This window comes from Aotus nancymaae, unplaced genomic scaffold (genome assembly GCF_030222135.1).
Source record: "Aotus nancymaae isolate 86718 unplaced genomic scaffold, 86718_ANA_hifiasm-v0.15.2.pri h1tg000064l_1, whole genome shotgun sequence".
Taxonomy (NCBI): domain Eukaryota; kingdom Metazoa; phylum Chordata; class Mammalia; order Primates; family Aotidae; genus Aotus; species Aotus nancymaae.
In genome coordinates this window covers 7,022,113-7,048,246 of record NW_026988479.1, presented here as the reverse complement: position 1 = coordinate 7,048,246, position 26,134 = coordinate 7,022,113, and the positions used below count along the sequence as shown (strand labels likewise).

General features: G+C 50.5%; 1 protein-coding gene across 6 annotated transcripts in view; it reads left to right on the top strand.

The window, feature by feature from the left end:
* The window catches only part of ACSL6 (acyl-CoA synthetase long chain family member 6), a 61,271-nt gene that overhangs the window by 13,019 nt on the left and 22,118 nt on the right, over nt 1-26,134 (top strand). For 2 of the 6 annotated variants that reach the window (XM_012446087.2, XM_012446487.3), the window contains exons 2-13: nt 4,058-4,278; nt 7,355-7,469; nt 8,153-8,217; nt 8,797-8,898; nt 9,348-9,447; nt 9,984-10,162; nt 11,252-11,284; nt 12,649-12,700; nt 21,261-21,334; nt 22,975-23,052; nt 24,533-24,667; nt 25,078-25,212. In XM_012446087.2, coding sequence (XP_012301510.1) covers nt 4,058-4,278; nt 7,355-7,469; nt 8,153-8,217; nt 8,797-8,898; nt 9,348-9,447; nt 9,984-10,162; nt 11,252-11,284; nt 12,649-12,700; nt 21,261-21,334; nt 22,975-23,052; nt 24,533-24,667; nt 25,078-25,212 — 1,289 coding nt within the window. Of the gene's footprint in view, nt 1-3,748; nt 3,970-4,057; nt 4,279-7,354; nt 7,470-8,152; nt 8,218-8,796; nt 8,899-9,347; nt 9,448-9,983; nt 10,163-11,251; nt 11,285-12,648; nt 12,701-21,260; nt 21,335-22,974; nt 23,053-23,109; nt 23,188-24,532; nt 24,668-25,077; nt 25,213-26,134 lie in introns of those variants that run through there. The other 4 variants (XM_064366295.1, XM_012446416.2, XM_012446347.3 and 1 more) reach the window with 4 other exon arrangements.

Here is a 26,134-nt window from a genome sequence, read left to right as displayed (position 1 = left end):
GAGGAAGTTCCAGTTCCCTCGGCCTTAGCTACTATTTAGTATTCTGAACTGGTCTGTGCTGGAGAAAAGATGTCGGATATGCCAGGAAAAGAGGAGGCGGCTATCTTTTTAGATAACCAGGTACTCCTGCCAGGTGAATATTTACAAACACAGCCACTCACCTGGCGACACCAGCACCACTGATTCCCTTGAGTGCTATCCACACTCCCCTTGCATCCCCACCCCCCCACACATACACATATATATATCTGCTGCAGCCAAGAAAGTCTCTTGGGGTATGGAAGGAGGCAGTCATGGCTGGGACCCTAGAGACCACCAAGCCCTACCCCAGGTCAACAGAGAGGTGTGGAGGTCAGAGGAGGCCAAGGCCCTGTGAAATAATGAGATGAGACCAGACTCTAAGGCCTAGGCTGTGCCCTCCCCATGCCAAAGTCTTGGTGGCTTGGGCTGGCTCTGAGGCCGTTGTCCTCAGGGGACCTGGACTCGTAGCTCTGCCCTGCAGTGGCTCCCAGGTCTGAAGAGAACCTCAGGGTAAATGCAAGCAGTTCTGACTGTCTGAGAAGGTCCGTGAACCTGAAAGAATGAGACCCTTTGGTTGTTCCCCATCAAGGAGGGGTACAGGCCCAGCCTCAAGGCCAGAGGAGCTGCCACTGCTGCAATAACCTCCTTCGGGGTGGGCACCTAAGTAGAAGTTAGGAGGAGGAGTGGGCAGCCAAGCCCTTTATGCACTGCCCTCCATCACCCCAAGTAGGAGGAGAAGGACTCAGTCAGGAGAAATGGTAGGTTCTTAATGTGAGGCCAGGAGGAAGCCCACTCATGTGCATGGTGAACAATAGCAAATGACTGGCCTGACTGGCTGGTCCCCTTATACAGGCTCTGGTGGCCCTGCACTTCCCCCACCCCCTGAATCTGGGCCTGGGCTCTTCCAAGCAGCGGGAACTGGTCGTCTGTGGGTTCAGCGCCAATGCAAAGGAAAGGATGGATTGTGGGAGTGGGTCCAGTGTTGGCAGGGGCTGGGGTGGCCATACCACACGAGGGGCTGGTGTTGAGACTTGAGTCCGGGCTCTACTTGTTTACTGTGTGCCTCGCTTACTGAACAAGGTGACTTCTCCAGTGCAGTCTCTATGCTCCCACCTGAGAGGGAGTACCTGCAGGTGTTGTGAGGGTCAAACAGTGCAGTGTGTAAGAAAGGGCTCCCCAGGCATCAGGAATTCAGGAAGGTTAGGCCAAGTTCCCCTTTTCCTCCCACTGAGGACCATGATAATATGGTGACTACTGAAAGCTCAATATGTCCAAGAGGCCAGCCTCACAGACTTATAGTACTGATCTTTGTACAAGATTTTGTGGGCTCAGGGCTTTATTTTCTGCACAGAATATTCTGTTCCCTAAATGTCTCATGTGCTCGTTCAACTCCAGCCTTTGTATATTTGTTTTCCTCTGCCGGGCCACCCTATTGTCTTTATCTTTCATTATCAGCATCAATATCACTTCCTGCCAGAAGCCTGCCCTGACTCCCTTGTACCTGAGTCAGGCAGTTTTTCTGGCTCCCCATGTCTGATCACAGCACTGTCCATTTCCTCATGTGTCCTCCGGGGAGGACAGGCCCAACTCTGAGCTAGATGAGAACAGGGACTATGTGAGGGTCTGCCAGATGGGCGGAAGGACAGATGGATGACTTGGCTAGTCTGGGCTGTGCTCTATGAAAACTCTAGCTTTACACTGAATGCTACAATATGCAAAGCTTAGAGTCTGTGAGCAACTGCCAAGGACCGGGGACTGGTGGTAATGAGGTATCCTTCCAGGGTTCCCTTTACAACTTTTGGGGTACACAGCTGAGCCCTCATGCTAGGCATGAGTTTCTTGGTCCTTGGCTCCTCAGATCGAGTCAGTTCAGCTCCTTTAAAAAAAAAAAGTCCATCAGCTCAGTGCCTACCCTAAGAGCTGGTGAGCATGTCTGGATTTTCTACTAAGTAGTGAGTCATTTATCTGATAGGCCTGGTTGTGATTTTATCTTCCCATCTGCAACTTAGGGAAATAAATGTCCCAAGGAGGCCAGCTGGCCACCTACCCTGAGTCCCCTCCAGAGTGATTTTCCCTGGTGAATCCACTGTGGTCCGTAGCTTGGCCTCTACTTTATTATGCAGCAGCTGAATTGGATAGATATGCTAGGAGTGGGTTGTTCCTCCAGGATGGCCTCATAACTGACCCAGCTCAAGGAAGCTGCTGCTAAAACTGGATTTCCAGCTCAGGAGCTCAGTGAGAATGCTGCACTTAGCTGGAGGCTCACCCAGATCCTGTGGGTGGCTGATGAGTGTTCCAGGACTCAGCCTGCTATGCCATCTGCAGAGCATAAACTCGTTCTGAGACCACAGTGCCCAGGCCCAATCGCCTCTGCCTGGTGCTTGGACCAGACTTGCCCCTGACCCCTTTTTATGTGTCCTGCCCTGAGCAGCCCTCTTGGTCTGGCAAGCACATTCCTTAGCCACCTCTTTAGTCTTCTGAGTATGCCAGATGCAGTGCAAGGGGCTTTATATGTGTGAATTGCACTGCCCTCATTTTAAAGATGGGGAAGTGGAGATTCAGAGAGGAAGGATAGACTTAACTTTGCATGGCTCGTAGTGAAAGAGAAGGGATTTTAACTGAGGAGTTTTTTCTCCGTCTCTTCAATGACTTTGCACATCACTGACTTCCTCTCTGGTGTCTGTGATGTTATGGTTTGGCAGAAATGCCATTTATTGGGGTTTAGTAGATCTCTCCTCCCTCAGGGGTCAAGCAGTTGTTTGGCTTATATCCCATGGCTGCAGAGTAGCCGCTATTACATTCTCCTTGTTTCCCCTCTTGGAAGCGCAGCCATGCTTCCAGAGGCCAAGGACCTGTGAGGAGGGTGCCTGTGGGTGGTGCAGGGCAGCCTGGAGCCCACCCTGCCATCACTGGGCTGGCAGACCTGTAGGTACCTCTAGCCTCAGGTCCTACTAGGCAGTGACACATGAGGGGGTCCCAGTTTGGATGCCAGCACCCATCACCTGGCCCACCCTTGATACTTTCCTCAGTTTCGGGCAAGATGCAGACCCCTGAGCCAAGCTGGCTGTGTATTTGCTCTGCCAACACTTCCTCACTTAGTGGCCGAGAGGAGGATGCAGGAGGCCCCTGGAGCCTGCTTCTCTTTCAACCAGTCATTCACCAGTGCTTCTCACAGAGACCTTCCCTCTGTCTACCCAGGGCATCTCCCATGTCTCTCTGATGGGCCTACTGTACTCACTTGGGCTGTAGTGGGTGAGGGTGACTGCCATCTGTGACGTGGCAGGAGGTATTGGTCCCCTTGGGAGTGCACATAGGACTCTGCTGAGCCATTTCTCTCTGAGCCGTGGTTACTTTCTCTTCCTACCAGTTTAACACCTGCTCTCCTCTGCCACCTGCCTTGCTTCTGAACACTTGCTGATGGGATCAGGGAGTTATGGTGAGGCCAGCTGTCCTCGTGGTACTCGGTCAGGGACAGTGCAGAGCCATAGTGCTCATACAGTCAGATAGGTCTTCATCTTCACATCATGAGGGCTGGAGTATCTGTCAGGGCTGGTCTGTGGGCTCTGCCCTGCCCTTCTTCTCTCTCCCTCAGGGTCAGGGCCTGGGGTTGGGAGATTAGAGGTAGAGTGGGAGGAGCCTGCATTCCTCCACCCCTGAGCACTGTGCTGAGCACTTCTGCTGCCCTTCCCTCTTCTCCACACCCCAGGAGCAAAGATAAATAAAATGCTATGATAGCAGTCACAGAGGAGAACAGAGCACCCAGGCTCTGAGGTCCAGGAGGCGTCATTCCCAGAGCTACCAGAGCAGTGGCCCTGGAAAATATGAAAGGAGCTGTCAGCCATGGCCCAGGGCCTGAGCATGTGGTTCTCAGGAAAATCAGGCAGGATGTCTGACTGTCAGGTGTGACCACAGAAGGTTCTGGCCTCTTCCTGGCAAAAGCCCTTCTAGGTAGCCAGATATCAAGTCCCGCGACCCAGGACCCCTCCCTAACCTGCCCTGCAGGTCTCTTGCCTCATCTGCCTCTTGTTTTCAACAGAGTTTGTCCTCTCACTTCTGGAGAAGATGCAGACACAGGAGATCCTGAGGATACTGCGGCTGCCTGAGCTAGGTGACTTGGGCCAGTTTTTCCGCAGCCTCTCAGCCACCACCCTTGTGAGTATGGGTGCCCTGGCCGCCATCCTCGCCTACTGGTTCACTCACCGACCAAAGGCTTTGCAGCCACCATGCAACCTCCTGATGCAGTCAGAAGAAGTAGAGGTAAGCAGGGTAGGAGCCATTCCGCTATGGAAAGTAGGGGCAGAGGACAGGTATCTTGGAAGTAGAAGCCAGACTTGTGGCTTCTTTGACCTTACATGGCCCAGAGAAGCTCTATCTCCCCTGGCAGTCAGCCACCTAGCTCTGCCGAAGTCTTGGGCAGGGTCTCCTATCAGGCACTCCTTCTGCCTCTCCCAGGAACTGCCTCTGGGCAGAGCCTGACCTGGGCCTTGCACTGGGCCTCTGGTTTGCCTGTTTCCCCAGGTAGAAGGGCCTTGGCTCATTGGTGTTGCAGTAGGAAATGTAAGCAGGTTCTCCAGGAGCCACCTGGTAGATTTCCTCCCAAACTCTCCTGGTCTGGCGTTGGGACCCAGAATTCAGCCCACTCCCTGGCCCTGCTCTCCCTGAGCATGTGGATTCACACATGGTGCCACCAAGGGGAAGATGATACAGGGTTTAGTGGACAAGGGTGTTCTAGGCTAAGCCTGGAAGGACTGGTGAGGTGTGTTTCATTATTAAGCTTATGGAATTTATTTTTGCCTTTTAAAAATTTGCTTTTTGTCCTCTTTAATTCTATTCGTTTGGAATAGATAATGGATTCACATAGTCCAAAAGGAACAAAAGGAATGTGCTGAAAAGCTTCTGTCTTCTTCCCTGCTCTCCCAGTTCTCTTGCCCTGAGGCAACCTGCTAATGCTCTGTCCTGGCCATGAGCAGATGTGTAGAGACACTCCCCACCTTTCACTCATACCTACCGCATACCCTGTTGTGCATCTTGCCGTTTGCTCTTGACAGCACACCTTGGCGATCGTAAGCAAAACAGCCCCATAGGGGAGGTAGGGGCTGGGATCTTCAGGGCATTTTTCCAGCAGAATTGTATGTACAAAGGTGCAGGTGTGTGCTGCAGCACATGGGGGCTTTGTGTGGGGAGCTGGGCAGTGGAGAGGGGCTGGCCAAGTGCTGCTGAAAATGGCCTTTGGTGATTGGCAGTCCTGGATTTGAAGCCTGGCTGTGCCTCTGTGTTGTATGGTCCCAGGCAGTTTCTTACCTCTCTGAGCCTCAGGGCCCTCAGTTGTAAAGTGGGTAATAAAAAGAGCACCTGCTTTCTAAGATGTGGTGCCATGACCCAGATAAGTCACTAAGGACAGTTGTTTTGGGTTAAGCTTGTGATTATAATGCATCTGGAGAGGTCAGCAAGGACAGAGCCCTGTGAACTGTGCAGGGACCTGCAGAGGGAACATTGTGGAGCTATTTGGGATTTTCAGTAGGGAGAGACATGGCCAGTTTATGCTGTAGAAGGGTGGGTATGATGGGGCAAGCATAAGAAGGCAGCTGCAGGTATCTGAGTTGGAGGTGACAGTGGTCTGGATGGTCTCAGAATGGTGAGAGGGATGACCCTGGCTCATGTGTAGGGGCCACTGAGTGAGTCACATTGCTGATCTAGAAGACAGGGACATGGAATGAAGCTAACCCCTCCCTTCCTGGAATGACTGAGCCTTCCCTTGCCTCATCCCCCAGGAGCACAGAAAACCAGAGTGGCTACACTGGAGTAGGCAAAGGAGACAGTGGTAGGAAATGAGGTGGGAGAGGTAAGAGGGGCTCAGATCAGACAGGACCTGGCAGCATTGACTGTGCATACTGTGTGGTGAGAAACAATTCAGACCATGAATTGGTCTAGCCTAAAACCCTCTTCTGGCTCCCCATTACCCTCAGCCTCAAGTCCAGATTCTTTGCCTTGATCTGCAGCCTCTCTGGCCTCCTCCCGCACCACTGCCATCTGGAGCTCCATGAACTGCCTATAGTTCCCCAAACACACCTGTGCCTTCTGTCAGGGCATTTGCATGTGCTGCTGCCTATGCCCAGGTTGCTGTTCCCACCTTCTCGCTCTGACTGGCAACCCCCCCCATGCATCCTTCAAATCCTAGCTTGGCAGCTGCTCGGTAACACACATGCCCAGTTGTTGAGCCTCTTCTGTCCCTGGCAGACAGTCTCTCCTTGTGCCATATCTGTTGCCTAGGTGCCAACTGGGTCTAATTAGATGTGTCCCAGCTTCCCTTGCAGGTCTTCAGTGGGCTTGGTGCTCAAAAGCACTGGCCAAGCAGAGCTTTCCACTCCAAAACAGTCGAGAGCTGCCTGTGGTTTTGAGTTTGGCTGTTTGCTTTCTGGTTCTCACAGACATTTTTTCCTTAGACCTGATGTTCCAAGACGTGGCAGGCTCTGGGCCACCCCAGCTCAAATAGTGCTTGAAGAAGAGGTGGAGCTATGATACTGGAGAGTCTGGGTTTGGGCACTGTGGAGAGGGGTGGCAGGGTGGAAGGGGAGCGGGGGCAGGAGAAGCCTGGCTCCTTGCCCTACTCACCAGCACAGAGGGGGTCTGCCGCCTTCCTACTCTGCACCTGTACCACTTTGGGCCCAGGAATTTCCTGCCTGCCTCTCCTCCCCCATTGCACATGGATATAATTCCACCTGTCCTCCCTCCCTAGCCTCCTAGGCCTCTGTGCCTGGGACAGAACCTTCAGCACAGTCCTCTAACTCACATCATTATATGAACGATGAGTGGTAGCTTCTTAGCTAACACCACACCCAAATGATCCTTAACCCAGGGGCATAGCAGCAGATGATGGGATAGGGGATACCTTTGCAGGTTGTTCCTAATGCCAGGGGATGGCCTGAATCTAGCCCATACTCCTCACAGTGTTGTATGAGTGAGCTATGGGTGTGTATGAACAGTAACTGAAAACTTGGGACATTCTGTATATGCTGACCTGGTGTGTGAATGCTGTGTGTGTGTGTGTGTGTGTGTGTGTGTGTGTGTGTGTGTGTGTAGTTTGTGGGGACACTGGTATACCCGGCCTACATGCATGAGCCAACTATGTTGAAGTGTGGCTACATGTAGGTTGAGTGTATACAGTCCAGGTGTGTGTAGTCCATGTGTATGAGGGCACACAGAACGTGCCACAGTGCTAACTGTGTGTACAGGTTGCACATGCGAGCTTTGTATAGCCTTGTGCATGCCGGGGCCTTCTCCCAGCTCCCCTACCTGCCTCAGCCAACTTCTCTGGCTCATGTTTGGCTTGTAGGACAGTGGCGGGGCAAGGCGATCTGTGATTGGGTCTGGCCCTCAGCTACTTACCCACTACTATGATGATGCCCGGACCATGTACCAGGTGTTCCGCCGTGGGCTTAGCATCTCAGGTAAGAAGGGATGTGGGGGTGTGGAGGGGCTGTGTGGCATGGGTTGAGTGGGCGCAAGGGGCGTATGCAAACATGATACCAGGGACATGGCAGGTGAGCTGTCCCCAGGTTCAGTGGAGAGAAGCTACTCCCAGCCTTCCTCCCACCAGTCAGAGAAGCAGCTGCATTATATGGTCAAAGGTCTGACCTCAGCTTTGTTCCAGCCCTTGGGGCAGCTTGACATTAGGCCATCTTTTGGCCCATGCTCTATACTCTTGGTGAGTCTTGAGCTGCCAGGCCACTGGCTGGCATGGTTCCGAACTTGAACCTCTGAGATGTCTGGGTGCTCTCAGGGTAAGAGGCAAAGAGAGGCAGCCTACCACCTCCTCCCAGTGGCCCTCAGGTGTCTGTATCCTTTGGGTCTGCAATAAGGATCACCACACAAGTTATGGTGGGGACTGGGCACTGCATCCTTCCCCATTTCCAGACCTCCCTGATCCCTGAGGTGATGCCACACTTGTGTGCTTTAGGACCTCCTGGGCTTCAGCAGATTAGGCAGGTAGCTGGCAGTGCAGGAGGGCAGTTCACCTGGCCCATGGACACACTACTGTATGGGATGTCCATCCAGGTTCCTGATGGGTGGATGCAGGTGGCACACCCACCTTGACCCCTCCCTGGCACAAGACTTTCTCATCTTTCTGCAGGGAATGGGCCCTGTCTTGGTTTCAGGAAGCCCAAGCAGCCTTACCAGTGGCTGTCCTACCAGGAGGTGAGTGATAGAGAACAGACCCCACCATGATAGATCTGGCACTCAGGGCGGGTAGGGAGGGATGTGGGCACCTGCTAGGTCTCAGAGGGTCATTTTTTATTTTCCTGGCCTGTCTGCCAAACTCCTGGCAATGGCCTTGAAGCACTTCCAGCATCCTGGATTGGGAGTCAGGGAGGACCCTCGGACCTGTAAGAATCCCAGCTGGGTGTGGTGGCTCATGCCTGTAATCCCAGCACTTTGGGAGGCCAAGGCAGGTGGATTGTCTTAGCCTAAGAGTTCGAGACCAGCTTGGACAATACAGTGAAACCCCCCATCTCTACCAAAATACAAAAAAATTATCCAGGTGTGGCAGCATGCACCTGTAATCCAAGCTACTCAGGAGGCTGAGACAGGAAAATTACTTGAACCCGGGAGGTGGAGGTTGCAGTGAGCAGAGATCACACCACTACACTCCAGCCTGGGCAACAGAGCAAGACTCTGTCTCAAAGAAAAAATAAAATAAAATAATCCCTGCTGGGGATCTCCTTCTCCTGTTGAAGAGTCCTTGCTTTCCTATCACTTCCCCACATCTGTGTGCAGGTGGCCGACAGAGCTGAATTTCTGGGGTCCGGACTTCTCCAACACAATTGTAAAGCATGCACAGATCAGTTTATTGGTGTTTTTGCACAAAATCGGCCAGAGGTGAGCATCTGCCTTAACTGGTTTTAGAGGGATTAGTGAGGTAGGGGTGGGCTACCATGAAATAGTCCTGCTTCCACTGTTTGTAGGGCCCAGGATGAAAGAAAAAACAGAGACCCTTGAGCTATGCCACCACCTCTCTTCCCAACCCCGTTCTGCCCCTCATCAGCACTGACCACCCCAGCCAAGCTCCATCTACACCCCCACCCAGCTCTACAAACAGCTGCCCCTTGGGCCAATGGGAGATTAGAGGGTTATCCTGCCCTTAGGCCCAGGTGACCAGGGTCCCTGCTCTAAGCCCTATGCCTGTGGCAAGGACTCCACCAGCCATGGAACTGTGCTTGGGGCAGTTTGGACTTGAAATCCAGAAGTTACAGAACTCCCTGGGACAGGCCTGGTCCAGAAGGCTGTGGGTGAGCAGGCACAACCCATTAACTTGTGTGTCTCCATAGTGGATCATTGCGGAGCTGGCCTGCTACACATATTCCATGGTGGTGGTCCCGCTCTATGACACCCTAGGCCCTGGGGCTATCCGCTACATCATCAATACAGGTAAGCCCACTGCCACCCCATCCTGCCACTGGCAGCTGGCCCCCAGCCTCCAGCTTCTCAGGTTATGCCGATTGTCTGACACTCGTAAGAGGCACTTTGCTCTCAGAAAATACTAGGGGCTTACACTGTGGCCCCTGAGTTGGCTTCCTGAGTCAAGCTGTTCCCAGTCAGACTTTACCTGAAGGTGAGCCACAGGGCTCAGCTGCCAAGAAGGAGCCTCTGCAGCAGCCTCCACACAGGGTACAACCTCTGAAGTTCATGACAGCTTGGCACACATGCAGGGGGGTGGTAAATATCGCAAGACCTGGGATGATGGGGGCAGAGCCTGGAGCAAAGGGGAGCATGGAATCTGCTTGAGAAGGTTCCCTGGCCTTCTGCCCTTGGTTCTGCCCAGGACCCATGGCACATTTCTCTGTACATAAGGCCTGTCTTACGTATTTATTTACACACAAGCTGTGGGCATGCAGCCCATGGAATTGCTGCCTGGCACATGCTGCCTGCAGTCATGGCCTGACTCTCCTTGATGGCCCCTGCAGCTGACATCAGCACTGTGATTGTGGACAAACCTCAGAAGGCTGTGCTTCTGCTAGAGCATGTGGAGAGGAAGGAGACTCCAGGCCTCAAGCTGATCATCCTCATGGACCCGTTCGAAGAAACCCTGAAAGAGAGAGGGCAGAAGTGCGGGGTGGTCATTAAGTCCATGCAGGCTGTGGAGGTGAGGGTCTGCTTCTGGGCTGTTTGCTGGGCCACTGCTGGCTGGTCGCCGAGTCAGAACTTCTGGTTATCTGTCCCTTTCATGTCCTGGGGTGGTGGTTTTGGGCCCTCAGGGTGTATCAGTGTCTAGATAGGGCAGGCTTTGCAAGGGCTGGTGGTGGGTGGTGGGGTTGGTGCCCACAGGCATCCTCTAGGAAATAGGCGCTGTGGCTGGATAACCGGCCTTACTCTAGGTGCTGACTGGTGGACCGTGGTGCCAGCTTACCCCAGAGGTACTCACATGGCCTCTGGAGCATCCTCATTTTCAGCTAGCCCCAGCCTGTCTTTGTCTGAGGACTGCAGACGTAAGTCCAGGAGTCTAGGAGAGGTTCTTGCAAACATGACCTAAACCCCCAGCAGCCAGAAGAAGTGATTTTTCTGTGCCCGGCCTCCCCAGAGACATCAGGTTGATGACAGCTTGTGGTCTGCTGGGATGACGCAGTACATCCTGGCCGCCAAGGCCTCAGTAGCAGCTGATCCCCCACTATGCCCTACTGGATCTAGGCCCTGGGTCCTCCTTCTCCTCCTGCCTCCCTGCATGCTCCCCACTGTACTGGTAATGTCTGTGCATTGTACCCCTCCCTGGCACTGGCAGCTGACCTACACTGGCAGCCCCCGCCTGTCCCGCCTGCACTGACTGCTCATTCAGAAACCTAGTCCACCCAGCTGCTTCGTCCTGAGCATGTGCCCAGCCATGCCAAGGGCACCTTAAGCCCAGCATGCTCACACCCGGAGTGCCATTGTACAGTTGGCTTGCGTACTATGCTTAGCCTCTCCCTGGGGTTCAGGCTCCCTGTCTTTAATATGTGGGGTGGCCTAGAACCTCTAGTCACCCTCCCTCTCTCCCAGGAGCCTCAGGCCTAGATGTCTGTCTGAGAAGAGGCCACTGAGGTCATGTCTGCCATGACCACCTCAGTGCCCTCTTTGGTATCTTAAATTCTGGGCTGGGTGCAGGAGTGAGGCCTACTGAGCTTTTTATTCTGGTGTGTGTGTGGAGGCGGGGGAGAAAGAGAAATTTTGAGCATTTAAAAACAGCATTTTCTTCTTTCAGGACTGTGGCCAAGAGAATCACCATGTTCCTGTGGTAAGCTAATCCACCTGCAGGTCTTTATTTTGCGAGATGGTGTGCAGAGCTTGTCCTTAGAGTCCCTGACTGTGCACAGACAAGCACCTCTGTGTTAATAAGCAACTCCTGTGTGCAACTCAGGAAATGCCCACTTGAATATCCAGGACTTCTGTGGGCTGAAGGCCCAGGGAAAGACCTGGAACAGGAGTCAGGTATTTGGGAGGGAGAGAAAAGAGCTGCCAATCCTAGCTACCCTTGATTCTTCAGGTAACTTCTTTGGGAAGTCTTATTTTCTCCCTATGGATATGGTGAACTCTCCAGAAGATGTGGTAGACAGAAGCAGTAATAGAACCAGAAATAGACTCTCGGGGCAAATGGCCTGTGGCATCTGCTGTCTTTGTTCATCTTTGCTTTGTGAACTTTTCTGTGCATCATTCCCATGTGATACTTTCTGGGGTTGAGCCACAGTGAGGACAACGGCCCCCGGGATGGGTCATGTAGAGGTTTTCAACTTTCTAAAAGTCATCTGACCTCCTGGCCTCCCTCCAGCTTAGTCCTTCCCTCTCCCTTCACACAGGCCTGAGCAGGTCACCCCCTGCTTCCCAGGGTGCTGCATGGGTAGCCCCTGGTGTTTGTCCACCTCTCACACATCAGGCCTCAGCCTTAGAGAACCACTTTCCCATCCCTGAGCCCCCTTTGTCTCTTGTGCCTCTGTGCCTGTGCCCAGGCTGGTTCTTCTCCCCAAAACGCCCACCCTCACTTCATCTGGAGAAATCCTGCTTGCCCTTCCATCTCATCTCAACTGTCACCTCTTCTGGGAAGCCATCCTCTACATGCAAGCAGACTTGGTGGGCTCCTCCAGGTGACCCCAGACTGTGTGCCCAGTGGCAGGGCAAGGGCTGGTGCAGAGTAGCCTTGGTGACACAGTGGGCAGCTCAGTGCCCAAGCCACACATGCTCCCAAGCCTAATCCCAGATACTTGGGAGAAAATGGGAAGGAAGGAGGGAGGGAACTGGGTCACATCCCCTAGAAAGGTCAGAGCTTTGATAGAGGCTGAGATGTGGCCACTGAAGCCCAATCCCACCTAGGAGAATTCAGTCCAGGCTTAAGTGGGGGAGGCAGTGGGACCCGATGTGAGGTTGGTGGGACAGAGCAGTGTTCACACCCCAGTTTGGTTTCCTCAGCTTCTTTTTCTTTTTCCTGAGTGCTCTCCTGCCCACCTTTCTGAGCACGGTACACAGAGGCATGCATGCATGCCCAACACATGCCCATACCCACATACAGCACACACAGGGGCCTGGCTGGAGGGGGAGCCCAGGTATCGGGGGTGCTGGCTGGCCACACTGGGTCTCCCTAACACACTCCTCTTCTCACCCCTGCAGCCCCCGCAGCCTGATGACCTCTCCATTGTGTGTTTCACAAGCGGCACAACAGGTAAGCAGAGGCATGCAGATTCCCAGCCACGGCTACCTGCACCCTTCCCTGGTGGCCTAGCAAGTGACTGCTGGAGTCTTTGATGCCCTGTTTGAAATGGGCTGAGCCTTGTCTGATGCCTGGCTCCAGACATTGGGTCCCTCTTGCACCTCCCAGTGCCCAGCATAGGAGTGGCCAGGTGCAGGTGGACGTGTGAATTGGGAGGTCCAGGGTGAGGGCTTGGCTCCTCCCAGATTTGAGTCAGTAGAGTCATGGGCAGCTGGATCATGTGCTGAGGGAGGCTTCTTTCTCACTGGGGTCATTTCTCTCTGGGAAACAGCTCTCACTCCCTTGCTTTCTGCCCCTGCCTGGCCTTTGTGTCAGGGACTGGGGAAAGACTGTGAGGTTTGGCGTCTGAGAGCCTTGGTTTGAGTCCCACCTCCACTGCTTGCTGGGGGACTATGAGCCAGTCATTTAACTTCTTTGCCACCAGTGTCCCCAATTTCTCATCTGCCGTGAGGATGGCCAAAGGTGACAAGTGGGAGATGGGACAGTGTGTGAAAGGGCAATGCAGATGCTCTGCAGGCTGGGGCTGGTGTCCTGTGAGCAAGGCTGTCAGGCAGGGGACACAAGCAGAAATTACACCCTCTGTGCTTGGAGTTGACAGAGGAGCACACATATCAGCAGTGACAGGAATAATCAAAGAAGGCTTCCTAAAGGAGGCAGAATGCACAAGAGGACACAGCACAGGCACAAACCTCTCCATTTCTATAGCACACTGTCCACCCTCTCTCTGCACCACTGGGGCCTCAGCACAGCCTGTGAAGTGAGCAGGATTGTCACCAAGCCTGCTCCAAGGGGACATCACCAGCAAGTGGAAGCACCAGTACTTATGCCCTGCTCTTGTAATTCCAAGGCCAGTGCCCTTCCCAGTGCTGCTTTTTCATCTCATCTGATGACGCGGATGTCGCTTGCCTTGCCCTGAATGGGCAGGAAGTCTCCAGCCTTCTTTTTCCAGACCGAGGATAGGCCCATCTTGATGACAACTCGCGGTGGGCAGTGAATTGGGGCTCTGCATGCCTTCCACAGATGTAGCCTCAAAGACATTTGGCAGACCAGTGACCAACCCTACAAGCAGGATTATTCATGTCAGTGGATCATGATAAATGTGCTTTATTGAATAGAGATAGATTTTTACCATTAACTCACATGGGTTCAAGGACTTGCACTATACTAAACCCTGTCAGAAAAGTAACAACACAGCCCTTCCTCTCCAGGAGCTGACATCCAGAGCCAACCAAGAATTCAGAAATGCACCTTCAGGTTTATGTTGCTTTTTAAATAGCATTTTGCAATGTCTTTTTGTCTTGAGGTTTTTGTTTGTTTTTTTCAGGCCATATATGCTCCTTATTGCAGTGACTAAATGCTGCTGTTGTAGTGCTAAAGCAGCCAGAAAATAAGTAAACACATGGGTGTGTGTCCTGAGTTTTACCGTGTGAATTTTTGGTGACATGGTTTTGGAGAGCAGGTCGCTGCTATGGCCTTACCTTTAGACCTGCCTTCGAAGTGTGCCTTCAGGCTTTTAACAGGTCACTTGGTCACAGACATTGCCCTTGGATCTGAAAAAGAACTTCATGATACAGAAGTGTTCTGTTCCCTGGCTGGGGAGGGCAGACATCATGTCCAGTGCTTTTCCAGACTGTAAAAAGCTGAGCCATCCTGCTCAAGCTCTGTGTGATGGAAGCAGAATATATGGGGCTTGAAACACAGGCTGTGATTTGCTTTCCCAGACCTCCCACTCCAAAGCTATGGCTGGTGCCTGGGCAGAGCTGGGGGAGGGAGCAGAGCCCTGGCCTGATATCACCCCGCCTGGCTGTGCACTTGGATTTCCTTGGCTTTAGGCTAAGCCTGTGCTGTGCCTCTTGTACTCATTCTCTCGTCAGGCACATCAGCTTTGTGTGTCTTTAGCATCACAGCCCAGATACAGCTTCCCTTAAATGTAAGCTGAATGTCCTGGCTCCCAGCCTTATCAAGGGCCATGTTCTTTTCTTGGGGAAAGATGAAAAATATGATCTGATCCTGACACTTGGCCCATGATTCTGGTGGAATCATTCCGAGAAGATTTCCTTCTTAGCATGCAGTGGAAAGATCTGTGGCAATCCCTAGAATAAGTCAGGGCTTTGAAGCCCTGTTCAGGCCAAGAAGGCCTGGGAGGAGGTGAGAGCTTGTGGTCTGTCTGTATCCAGTGATGGCTGAGGGGTGGACATATGGTTTGCTGTTCATTTCAAAATAACTGTTAGCTGGACTGGAATCTGAATCCACTTCCACCTCTGAAAAAAGATAATATGTGGGTATAACACAGCCCAGTTTGGGAAATCGGGTCCCTTGAATGATAGGATGTTTTATCATTATGAGTTCATGTACCTTATCTTCCCAGTGAAGAAAATACTGTGGTCTTTTAAAACACACTCTTCCAGTCTATGTGGTTTTAGCACTCTTTTTCTCATTCATTTATATTCATTCATACAGCTCATTTTTGTGAGTACCCACTATGCATCAGACCCAGCATTATGGGCTGAGGACATAGGGATGGAGAAAACATAGGTCTGCACCCATGAGCTCCTAGCTCATACCATCGGGCAGTTACAATACAACGTGGTCACTGCCTTGAGGTCTGCATGCCTGGTGCATGGGGTACCCAGCCACCGAGAGGTCAGTACAGCAGGACAGAAAGGATTCCCGAAGGAAGTCAGTCTAAGCAGAGTCCTGAAGGATCAGTAGCTGCAGAAGCCAGGGAAGGGCATTCCCGGCAGAGGAAAGAGCATGTCCGGAGACCTGGTGGCAGCACAGAACACGCTGCTTTGAGGGAGTGTTGAGAGGAAAAGAGAGGGCCTGGGGCAAGGCCTGAGGGCATGAGCATGAGGGAGATGATGGGACAGGAGTTCCCAAAGGAGACCAGGTAGGAGTGGCTGGATAGGCTAGAGGAGTACAGGATTTGTCAGCATCGTCTGTGGCTAAGTTGTAACTGGAGTATGTCACCAGGAAATGACCTGCCGTTGCTCTTGACAAAGGCTGGTCCTGGGGCGTGGGGTGGAGGAGAGGCTGGTTGCTGTGGACTGAGGAGCGAACGGGAAGTGAAGATGTCAATTCAGTCCAAGCATGGGCGCATTTCTTTCAGGAAGCTTGGCTGTGCCACCAAAAGGCATGCTCCATCATGGTCATAGCAACACTGTTTCTAATAGTCAAAATCTGGAAACAACTCAAATGCTTATTTGCTTACAACAGAACATTATGCCACAATGTTGAGCAAAATAAACCAGGCACAAAAGATTGTATGATTTCTTTCATATAAAATTATAAAACATGATAAACTACCCTGTGGTTTTACAAATCAGGATAGGGAGCACCTTCTGGGATAATGGCACCCTGGAAGGGTTTTAAGGAAGCATCTGGGATGCTGGTGATGTTCTTGATCTGGGTGCTGGCTGTACAGCCGAGTTCACTTCGGAAAACTCCATTGAGCTTTATGCTTATTTGGGTACTTTTCCATGTGTGTTATACTTGAAGAGAAAGTTGGTGTTTGTTTTTTTTATAGTTGACTGTGAAGGTATGGCAGAGAGCAAGACTGACAGGTGGAGGGGCCAAGGACTTTGGGGGAGATTTTTGCTCTTGTGGAAATGTTTCTTACGGCTAAGAAGGGACCACTAGAAACAGAGGAAAGGAAGAGGATGCTCAAGGAGCAGAGCTCCCGAAGCTTTGGTGTGAGTGGGGGAGAGAGGAGGCCTCGAAGCACTAGGGAGGAGATGGCCCTGCTAGGAAGAAGGGATAAGAGCAGAGTCTGGGAGGCCAGGAAGATGCAGAGAGTCCTCTGATGGCTTCTGCCTCTTCTGTGGAGTGGAAGTCAGGGTCCCAGCTGAGGGTGAGAGGAGTCTAAAGGGGGCATGTGTGACAGTTTCTGGGTAGAGAGCCCCTCTGGGACAGAGGCTCTGCACCTCGGGGGCTGTGTTTTAGAGGGGGTAGAAGATTGGCAGCTGGATTGGCTTGGTGCAGTTTTCAGGGTGGGATCCTGGGGGAGGCCCAAGAGCTGAAGCACTTGACAGGAGAGTGACTGAAGCAAGGGACACAGGAGTCAGCATGGGAGGGAGAGATGAGAGGGAAGATAGGAGGGGAAGGGCCATATGTCTGGAGTTATACGGAAGAGGCTCAAAGCATGGGGGAGCTGGCTGGATCAATTCTAAGCACTGGCTGTGGGGCTGGGAGGCTGAGGGGCTGGAGGCCATTCAAATTGGGGCATCCCTTCTGTTCTAACTGAGGATGCCCATGAAAGCCCCGCAGGCATCTGCAGTCATTTAGCTGAGCATGTAAATGCCCATCAGCTCCAGAACTGTGGCTACTAAGAAGTAGGCTTTCTGGGGAAAATGTTCACCATGACCTATTGGTTTTGCGCTATTTGGTGCAAGACTTGTATGACTGTAGACACAAAATTACGTCTTAGCATTATTACTTGACCTCTCTCTCTCTCCTTTTTTTTTTTTTTTTTTTTGAGACAGAGTCTCCCTTTGTCGCCCAGGCTGGAGTGCAGTGGCATGATCTTGGCTCACTGCAACCTCTGTTCCCCAAGTTCAAGCGATTCTCCTGCCTCAGCCTCCCAAGTAGCTGGGATTACTTTTTAGTAGAGATGGGGTTTCACCATGTTGGCCAGGCTGGTCTTGAACTCCTGACCTTGTGATCCACCCACCTTGGCCTCCCAAAGTGCTGGGATTACAGGCGTGAGTCACCGCGCCCGGCCTACTTAACCTCTCTTAAGCTTGTTTTCTTGGCTATTAGATGAATACATTTAACTTACTGCTTAGGGTTGTTTCAAGAAATAATTGAGTTCCCATGGATGAAATGCCCAGCATAGTGCCACATTAGTGGGTGTTGAGTACTTGGCTACTACCATAGTTGTTATTTCTATTCATACTGGCCCTCAAGTCTTGATTTTTGAAAAATGGGTGGCTATAGGATTGATAAAAGTAAGACTCAGACCGAAAGATGTGAGAGCCTTTATCAGGAAGCTGAACACTCTACCTGCATCATGAAACTTCCAGGGAATTTTAATCACCAGTAACTATTATAACCCACCTTTGACTGTTTAAAGCAGAAACAAGCAGCCAGAAGCTCCCAGCTGTGTGGCCCAGAACTGTTCCCAAACCCATTTCCACCCCTGCAAGAGAAACCTTGAGCTCAACTTCATCCACAGCTGTTCTCACTTGGAGCCAACATCCAACCAGGGCAGATCGTCACCCAGCGAAATGCCTTTCTACATAATAGCCATGGGAGGCCTGCCCAGGAACACTGACCAAAGCCAAAATGTCATTGGCAGAATCTAAAACTTGGAGAGCTTTTCTTCAGTGGCTGGAGAGAAAATTAAATACAAGAATGGTCAGCTTATGAGTGGACGATGGGAAATAGACAGTAGGTCTCATACTACTGAGACATCGGTGGCCTGGGTAGCCAGCATCTCTTACTGACATTGCACCAGAAAATGAGAAAACCAGGGAAAATTCTGCAATTCGATTCTGCAACATTTCAATCTTCCCCCAGAATTTGTTGCCAACATTCACTTCTCCTTCATCCTTTGGGACCACATGTAGAGATGACTTAAAGAAATAATTTGGGCATGTCTGGGAATGTTTTAAAATTCTATAGGCCATTAGACATGTATAAAATGGCATTCATATCCATGAGAAAACTAAAGGACATGAACTTTTCTCATCATGTTGGAGAAGGAAAGGGCTTATCTAACCAAGTGGAATTGAATAACTACTGCTGTTGTATGTGTTTTGGCTCGAACTGAATGGAGGCTTTAGAATTGTTTTTTATCAATGAAGACAGCTTTCTCTTGAGAGTCTTACACCATTCACCCTGAGTTCTATCAAGGATGAACAAGTCAGCCAAACTTGCAAATCCAAAGCTCCATAGCACGGGACTCTATTTCATAACATCTCTGATTTCATACCTAGTGTTTGGGAGATATTCCTTAGAAATTTCCAGAACCTGAGAGTCAATGGGAAGAAATTGCCAGGTGACACTTGGAATACTCTGTGGGCCCAGGTACTCTGTGGGATTTGTATATAAGGGACAACTTGGAAATTTCTTAATCTGGGCCTGGGTTTGAGGAAAGATGTTAGGATGAAAGAAGGATAGGCAGAGATAAAATTAGACCCTATGGCACTTTTTCTTTTCAAAAAGAAGATATGTTGACAGCTATTTATTAGAGAAATATAGCTTTTTAAATCATGTCATAATCTTCTGTGTCCCCAGAATCACCTCTGTGATTTGCAATATGGGTAGAAGTGCCAGAGCGCAGGTTAAAATCCTGTCCACCATACATTGCAGTTAAACAGATGTGTCCGTCTCTTGAACTCAAAGATTGGGCCATGCCTGATGCTCTTATCTCTGACAAATGGGTCGCCAGTAAGTTGAACAAGTAGGCCTCCTGGGATATAATTATGAGAGCAACTTTATTTTTGTCTCCATTCGTGCCTTTAAATTTGCGCTGTGGTGGTAGATTTTTTTTTCTGCTCCTGGATAAAAATGCAGGCATCTCTTGCTTTTTCTGGTCACTCTCAGGTAATAAAAAGTCTCGTGGACATTGCAAGTCACAAACATAGTCTTAATTCAGAATAACAAAAAAGGAATTAGTACACTTCACTGAGACTCCCCCCTCTCCCCAGTGAGGGCTGGCTGCAGGCTTGGTAAGGAGGGCACGGTCCTCCTCTCTTCTGTTCTCTGATGTTTCTCCTTCTCCCCCAGCTTGCTAACAGAGGTTTCTGCCTTCTCTTACCAGGTTTGCAGTGGGGTAGGAGAATAAATAAAAGGAATATGAAAGTTGGAAGATGGTGTTGGGCAAACGTCTAAAACTCCCTCTGCTTGATGGCTGCCTTCATGAGCTCTCTTGATTTAGGTGGTGCCCTTCCTTGGGTTGTCTGCTGTCTGCTCCACTTCAGCTTCTGCCTGTCATGTACACTTGATTGTTTCCCCTGATGGGCGATGGTCCTTTTGCCCTGGCAAACTGGTCTTGTGGATAAGATTTCCTGCATCCCACCATTCCCACCACTGCTCTCTGAGACTGATGTTCCTTCTGCAGACTCCATATCCAGACTCCCTGGGATTAATTTTTTTTTTTTTTTACAACCACAGTCTTAATTCACCTTTCTCATTGGGTCTCGTAGCTGCAGGGAGCACAATCAGGGTCTTCGAGTGATCTCATTAAGGGCTGAGTTAGCTTGGGTGTTAGGTTGGGATTGGGAGAGAGGACCCTTCGTTCTTCCCCTTTTGATGGGCTGTAGGACTCCGTGTAGCTCTCTCCAAAGAAAAAAAATTCATTTCTCTCTCTCTCTCTCTCTCTCCCTCCCCCGCTACCTTCTCATTGAGGCAAATTTTACGTAGCATAAAATCTACCATTTTAAAGTGAGTAATTCAGGAGCATTGAGTACAACACTCTCTTAGTCTCTACTCAGCCCTTTTATTGCCTTATTCAGGGTGAGGGTTGCAAAGTTAACATGTTGGATTATTTGATGTTTCCTGGGTAAATTCTGAATGTAGTCTGGCCCCTCACTTGCCAGTTTTGCAGCTATTGTATCTGCTGCCTCCATGGAAACGTCTAATTTAACATCTTTGGCTGCCTCAGTGGAAACTAACATCTTTTGTACCTGGATTATATCTTTAGATCTTATAGAAGCCTATGAGGTGGGCATTACTGTCCCTATCTTACAGGTAAGGAAACAGAGGAACGATGACTTGCCAGTGTTATGCTGGCCATGAGTGGCAAGGCTAGGACTTGAGCCTGTCAGATCTGTCTGGCAGGAGCTTTGGGGTTGTATCCACCCCAACAGGAAATGGTAGCCAAGCTGACCTTCCTTCCCAGCCTGCTGTGCCTGGGATCCCTAGTGGCCTCTGCCATCTGAGTCATCCTAGTAGTTCCTGGCTTTCTTAAGGGCCTGGAGAACCAGGCCTCATGAGCAGTAGTGAAATGTTATATCAAAATAAAGCAAGAATATCTGTGTCCCAGCTCTGCCAAGGAGCAGGCAGGAAGGGCTGCCCAGCCCTCTGGACCTCCAGCCTGGCCTGAACCTGGGGCCTTTCCAGGTGCCAAATGCAGCAGAGAAGCAAATCCATCAGAGTTGGCTGCTAGACTCAGGAAACCAGCCCCACTCAAGCCCAGGGAGCAGTACAGAGCCCTTGCTGCACATAAGGGAACTGAGGGCCGAGAGCCTGTGCTTCTGAAGGGAGATGGGAAAGGATACGGTGCAGACCACAAGCAGTTGACCCAACAAACCTTGAGACACCCCACCTATGCAGCCTTGTCACCTCCCTCCTGGTCCCATGCTGCTGGGAGCCTAATGGTGGGCTATGTCTATAGGATGACGGTCCTTGAGGCAGCATTCATCTGCCTGTGTGTCTAAAGGTGGCTGAAGACAAAGGCCAGAGGCTTGGATGGGCATCCTGGGTGTCTGGGACTGCCACCTTGGACACTGTTCTCAAGAAGTGGCCCTTGAGTTTTCAACTAATTTGGCTTCTTGCTTTCTTTTTATAGGGAACCCAAAAGGTGCGATGCTCACCCATGGGAACGTGGTGGCTGATTTCTCAGGCTTTCTGAAAGTGACAGAGGTGAATAAAGTAGAATTACTGTTGCAGGTGTCTCTTGAGGACAGTCTCAAGCCTCAGAAGATTTTTTTTTATTTGTTTGTTTGTTTTCCTGATATAATCTGGGCTGCCATTCACAGGCAAGAGTTTCTGTTCTCATTAGAGCAATCCCACTCTTACCATCACTTTTAACTCCAAATACGGAAATGATCCAGACTTGACAAATATTCAGTTGATTTCTGGGAGCACTAAGATCCCAGAAAGAAAAGCATGCAAATCTGTTTTTCATTTCTAACTTCAAAAATTGATATATCTATGGTTTTGTGTGTACCTTTATTTAGAAAGTAATCCTTAATAACTTGTTTTTCGAATAGGTAAGGGTTTAATTCAGTCATTTTGTGTTTAAGGACTACTAGAGTCTGAGAAACAACGGCAACTGCTAATTTATAAGGCTGTACTTAAAGGTAAATCTAATATCAAAAAAGCTTTGATACCTTGGCCTGACCAAAGCATGTTAGCATTTTATAACCGGCTAACAAAGGAGGACTTTTCCCACGAGGGGTGAGTATGTCCTGTAGTTTCCTTCAGTATAAAGGAATACATCTTTTCAAAAAAGTTAGGCTTTTTCTCCACTATGGAGAAAATCAGTCTCCATGTTCATGGGAGATGACATTATGGAGCGTGTGCCCCAAACACATAACATATTTTAGTAGAGAACTGTGAGAGACAGTTGGCGGCTGAGCCTAGATCGGGAGCCAAGGTTTGCCCAAACTGGCCCAAAAGCCAGCACAGGAGAGTGAAGGCCTCTGCAAAGGGGTGGAGAGCAGGGAAGTCCAGCAGAGGAGAGCGCCTGCAGGCACAGCCCACCCAGAGCCCAAGCCTTGTGGAGGGCTCCCCCGGCTGGAGTAGCCCCTGTCCCTAGGGTCTGTAAGACAACTGTAAGATGTGGCCTGGGCCGTCCCTTTGCTGACAGGGTGCAGCAGGGCTCTCTGTCAGCATTCCCATTTAAGGCCCTGGTTCCAGGGATGGCTTGTAAGCCCAGGTTCAGCCACTGTTTGGGTTTGGCCTTGTCTCCTCCTCTGGCTGCGGCTCGTACTCCGCCACAGGTGCATAGACTTAGGAGTCTCTGGGCCCCTTTCTCTGCAAGAACTAGAAAGTGCTGACTAGCCAATCCCTCCTGAATCCCTGCCCAGGTGGCCTGGGGAGCCTGGGGAAATGGGGTGTGGGGCAGGTCCTGCAGGTGTGGGGAGGCAGGGGAGAGAGCCGGGCTGGTGCCGACTGACTGCAAGTGAGAGGCAAGCCCTCCGAGAGGAGACTTCCCTGCAGAGCCCGCTCTGCTGGTTTCTGTGTGCTTCATTTGGCTCTTTGCTTCTGCAGATAACCTAGACCCACTGGCGCTGCGACCTAACACTCCGCTTCCTATGCTGCCTTGTCTCTCTGTCTCTCTCTTCTTTCTGCACCTTCCCTTCCCTCTTTCTCTCCCTCTCTCCCTTATTTCTTCTCTCTTTCATCTCACCCCTCTCTCTGTCCTCACCGCCCCCATTCCCCTCCCCCTCTTCCTGTTTGCCCTCCAGGACCATTTTCTCTTTATTGTTTTATGATTCTCTTGTCGTCTTTCTGTCAGTGTTTCTTTCCTTTCTGTCTCCCATGCCCGTCACCTGCAGAAAGTGATCTTTCCGAGACAGGACGATGTGCTCATCTCCTTCCTGCCTCTGGCTCACATGTTTGAGAGAGTAATCCAGGTAAGACACCCACCTGACTGACCGGGCCTTGCCTGGGCTCCTTCTTTTTTCTTACAGAGTCAGTGGGCTCCCACTTGTGCGGATGTGCACATTTCCTATTTGCCTTTAGCACACATGTTTGAGCGAATGGTGCAGGTAAGGCCCTGGCATCAGGGAGGCACAGTCTGTGCCTAGAACCCATAACCCTAGCAGGTGTCACTTGTCACTGGTGGCATGAAGTAGGACCAAACTGCCCTGTCCTCAGAAGGTACCACAGGGGTCAGAGGGCTTAGAGGACCTTAGCCACCCAGCTTGTCCCTCCTGGGAGCATTGTTCCAGGGAAGCCCCCAGGCCTGCCCTGCCTTACCCATGGACACACTCAGCTGAGAGAGATCCCAGCTGATAGCATATTCTCAGAGAGCATTGCAGGTTTGCAGAAGTGCTTTACCATTCAAGCTCTGTGAACTACAGCTCCATTTATGGCCAAAACACTTATGTTCCATAACTTTCACAATTTACAAACTCCTGAAAGAGAAAACAAAAGAATAAAGTCGGGGAATGAAACTGGCTTGGCTCTTCAGGCTGCAGATGGGGTCTGGCCTTAGGCTGGCCCTGAGACAGGCCTTGTGGAAGTACAGAGGGAGTGGGAGGAGGAATCCACATGTGATTATAGAGGCAAGGAATTCTCCATATATGTATCACTCAAGGGACCAGCCTATGAATAAACTGTGTCTTCTAGGCCTTTCCCATTTTGCTTTGGGGGAGGTCTTATATAATAGTGCAGGTAAGGCTCTGGCATCTGGAAAGCATATTTTCTAGCCTTCTGTACCTGGATTCAATGCCAGCAATTACTGTAAATTAGTTTTGTAACCCTGGGCAAGTCATGTTACCTCTCTGATCTTTGTGTTCCTCACCTGTAGGGATACCACTTCCCTTATAGGGTTGCTATAAGCAAGAAAGAAAGGAGCATATATAAGGCCCTGGTGTACTTCTAGTCCCATTAGGAACTAGCCAGGGGCTCCCCCTTGGCCTCCCACTAAAAAGCACCCACAGCCAACTTCAGCAGCATCTTCAGTACTCACAGGGTCTACACACCTTCCCAGAATTCCCTGGGGAAATCCAAGGACTCTAAGACTGGGAGCAGACCCATTAATAGGCTGTAGTACATCTCAGAGACCTGAGTCCCCAGGGAGGCCCATGTCCAGGGTTTGGGAGTAGGTGAGGGGGCAGATGCCAGTGAAAATGGCTGCTTTGGCATCTTCCAGAGGCTCAGGATTCCATACCTTCTCCTGCTTTATCTCCCTGAGTCTGAGTGGGACTTAGCGGGAGGTGGGGGTTGGGTCACTTCAGATTGCGTTCTTCAGTGTCTCATGGCAGCAGCCAGAGCTGGGTCAGGGAGTCATGGGTGCCCTCCATGTAGGGCAGCACTTTGGACAGCTTTGGACTATAGCCAGGAGTGATCACCCTAAGGGACTCCTCCCTTCCTGTCCTCTCCTTCCAGTCTGTCGTCTATTGCCATGGAGGGCGCGTTGGCTTCTTCCAGGGAGACATCCGCCTCCTCTCAGATGACATGAAGGCTCTATGCCCCACCATCTTCCCTGTGGTGCCACGACTGCTGAACCGGATGTACGACAAGGTGGGTTCTGCAGGGAGTCTCCAGCGGAGCTGAGGGGCTCCATATTTGCTTGTTTGGACAGGGTCTGGAGCCCCAGGCCGGCTTTTAATGCGTCTGCTGCTAGGTCCTGGAACTTGTCTCCTCTCTTGTAGTTCCTGACTCTTTCTCATTCTTCCTTCTCCTGTTTTCTTCCTATTCTTCAAAAACCCCTGTGGGGGAGATTTTTTTTTCAGGAACTTCCACCTTCATAGCATGCCTTTCAGGCAAGGCAATGTTAACCTTCAGCTCAAGGTCACACATACAGTGACCTTCTGCAGGGGCAAAAGGGAACATGGCTTCTCTGCTGGCCAGTCTGGGCCTAATTCCTGGGGGATATGTCTAGAAGTGAGACATTCAGGCCCTGATGGCTACTTCCAACTTGTGTTCCTCAGATCTTCAGCCAGGCAAACACACCATTAAAGCGCTGGCTCCTGGAGTTTGCAGCAAAGCGTAAGCAAGCCGAGGTCCGGAGTGGAATCATCAGGAATGATAGTATCTGGGATGAACTCTTCTTTAATAAGATTCAGGTAAAAAGATGAACAAGTGATTATAGATGACACCTAAGTATCCAAAGGGTGACCTTACAGGAGAACTGGAGAAATTCATCCCAGCGCCCTGTAATCGTGTGAAATAATAGCTCATTTGCTCATGAAATCAAAGCTTCAGCTACAATTGAAATGTTAAACTTAGACATTTTTGATTTTTGGAGATTTGTTACATTTGAGATGAGCAAGAAGAAAACCTACTCTGGATAGTAGATCCCTTGATCTCCACAGGCAACAGGGTGGCTTTGCCCTTGAGTACTCAGCTCAGTGTGCCACTGAGAAGCTCCTGGGTCCTGCAGGTTCTCTTGCCCCTCCCTGTAATCCTGGCCATGGTGGCTTTCCAGCAGCGTGGTTCTAGCCAAATGGTTCAAAATCCTTTTCTTTCCTGGGTTCTGTCCCTTTAACGTCTCCCACAGCAGGCCAATCTTGCATTACTTGTTTCTGTACCTCCACAAAATTTTCAAGCTCTGCATTACCCAAGGAATCTGTAGTTAATTAGTAGCATTATTCATTTTTTTCTTGCTACTCTATTTTTAGTTATGAAAATTAATATTTAAAATATCTTGACTCAACTTACATAAACAAAGTGTTTCAAGTATTCTTTGTCCTTAGCAGTACATGGTAAATAAAGCATGGTATTGATTTATACATGAAAAAAGGCAATGCCATTATAATGGAAATTGGAATAAATTGTCCTAAGTAATTGTTTTGGATTCTTGTCAATCAATGATGGGAGGGTGAGGGAGCAGCTGTGTATTTTAAGGAAGGGAGAAGAACCAATATTATAGAATGCCACCCAGACTAATGGTACTTACCTCAAAAGGCATAAAAGAATTGGTCATATGGTGGATTGAGTTGCAGAGCTAATGATTGTGTTTATCATTAGGAAGGGGAAGAAATTTCC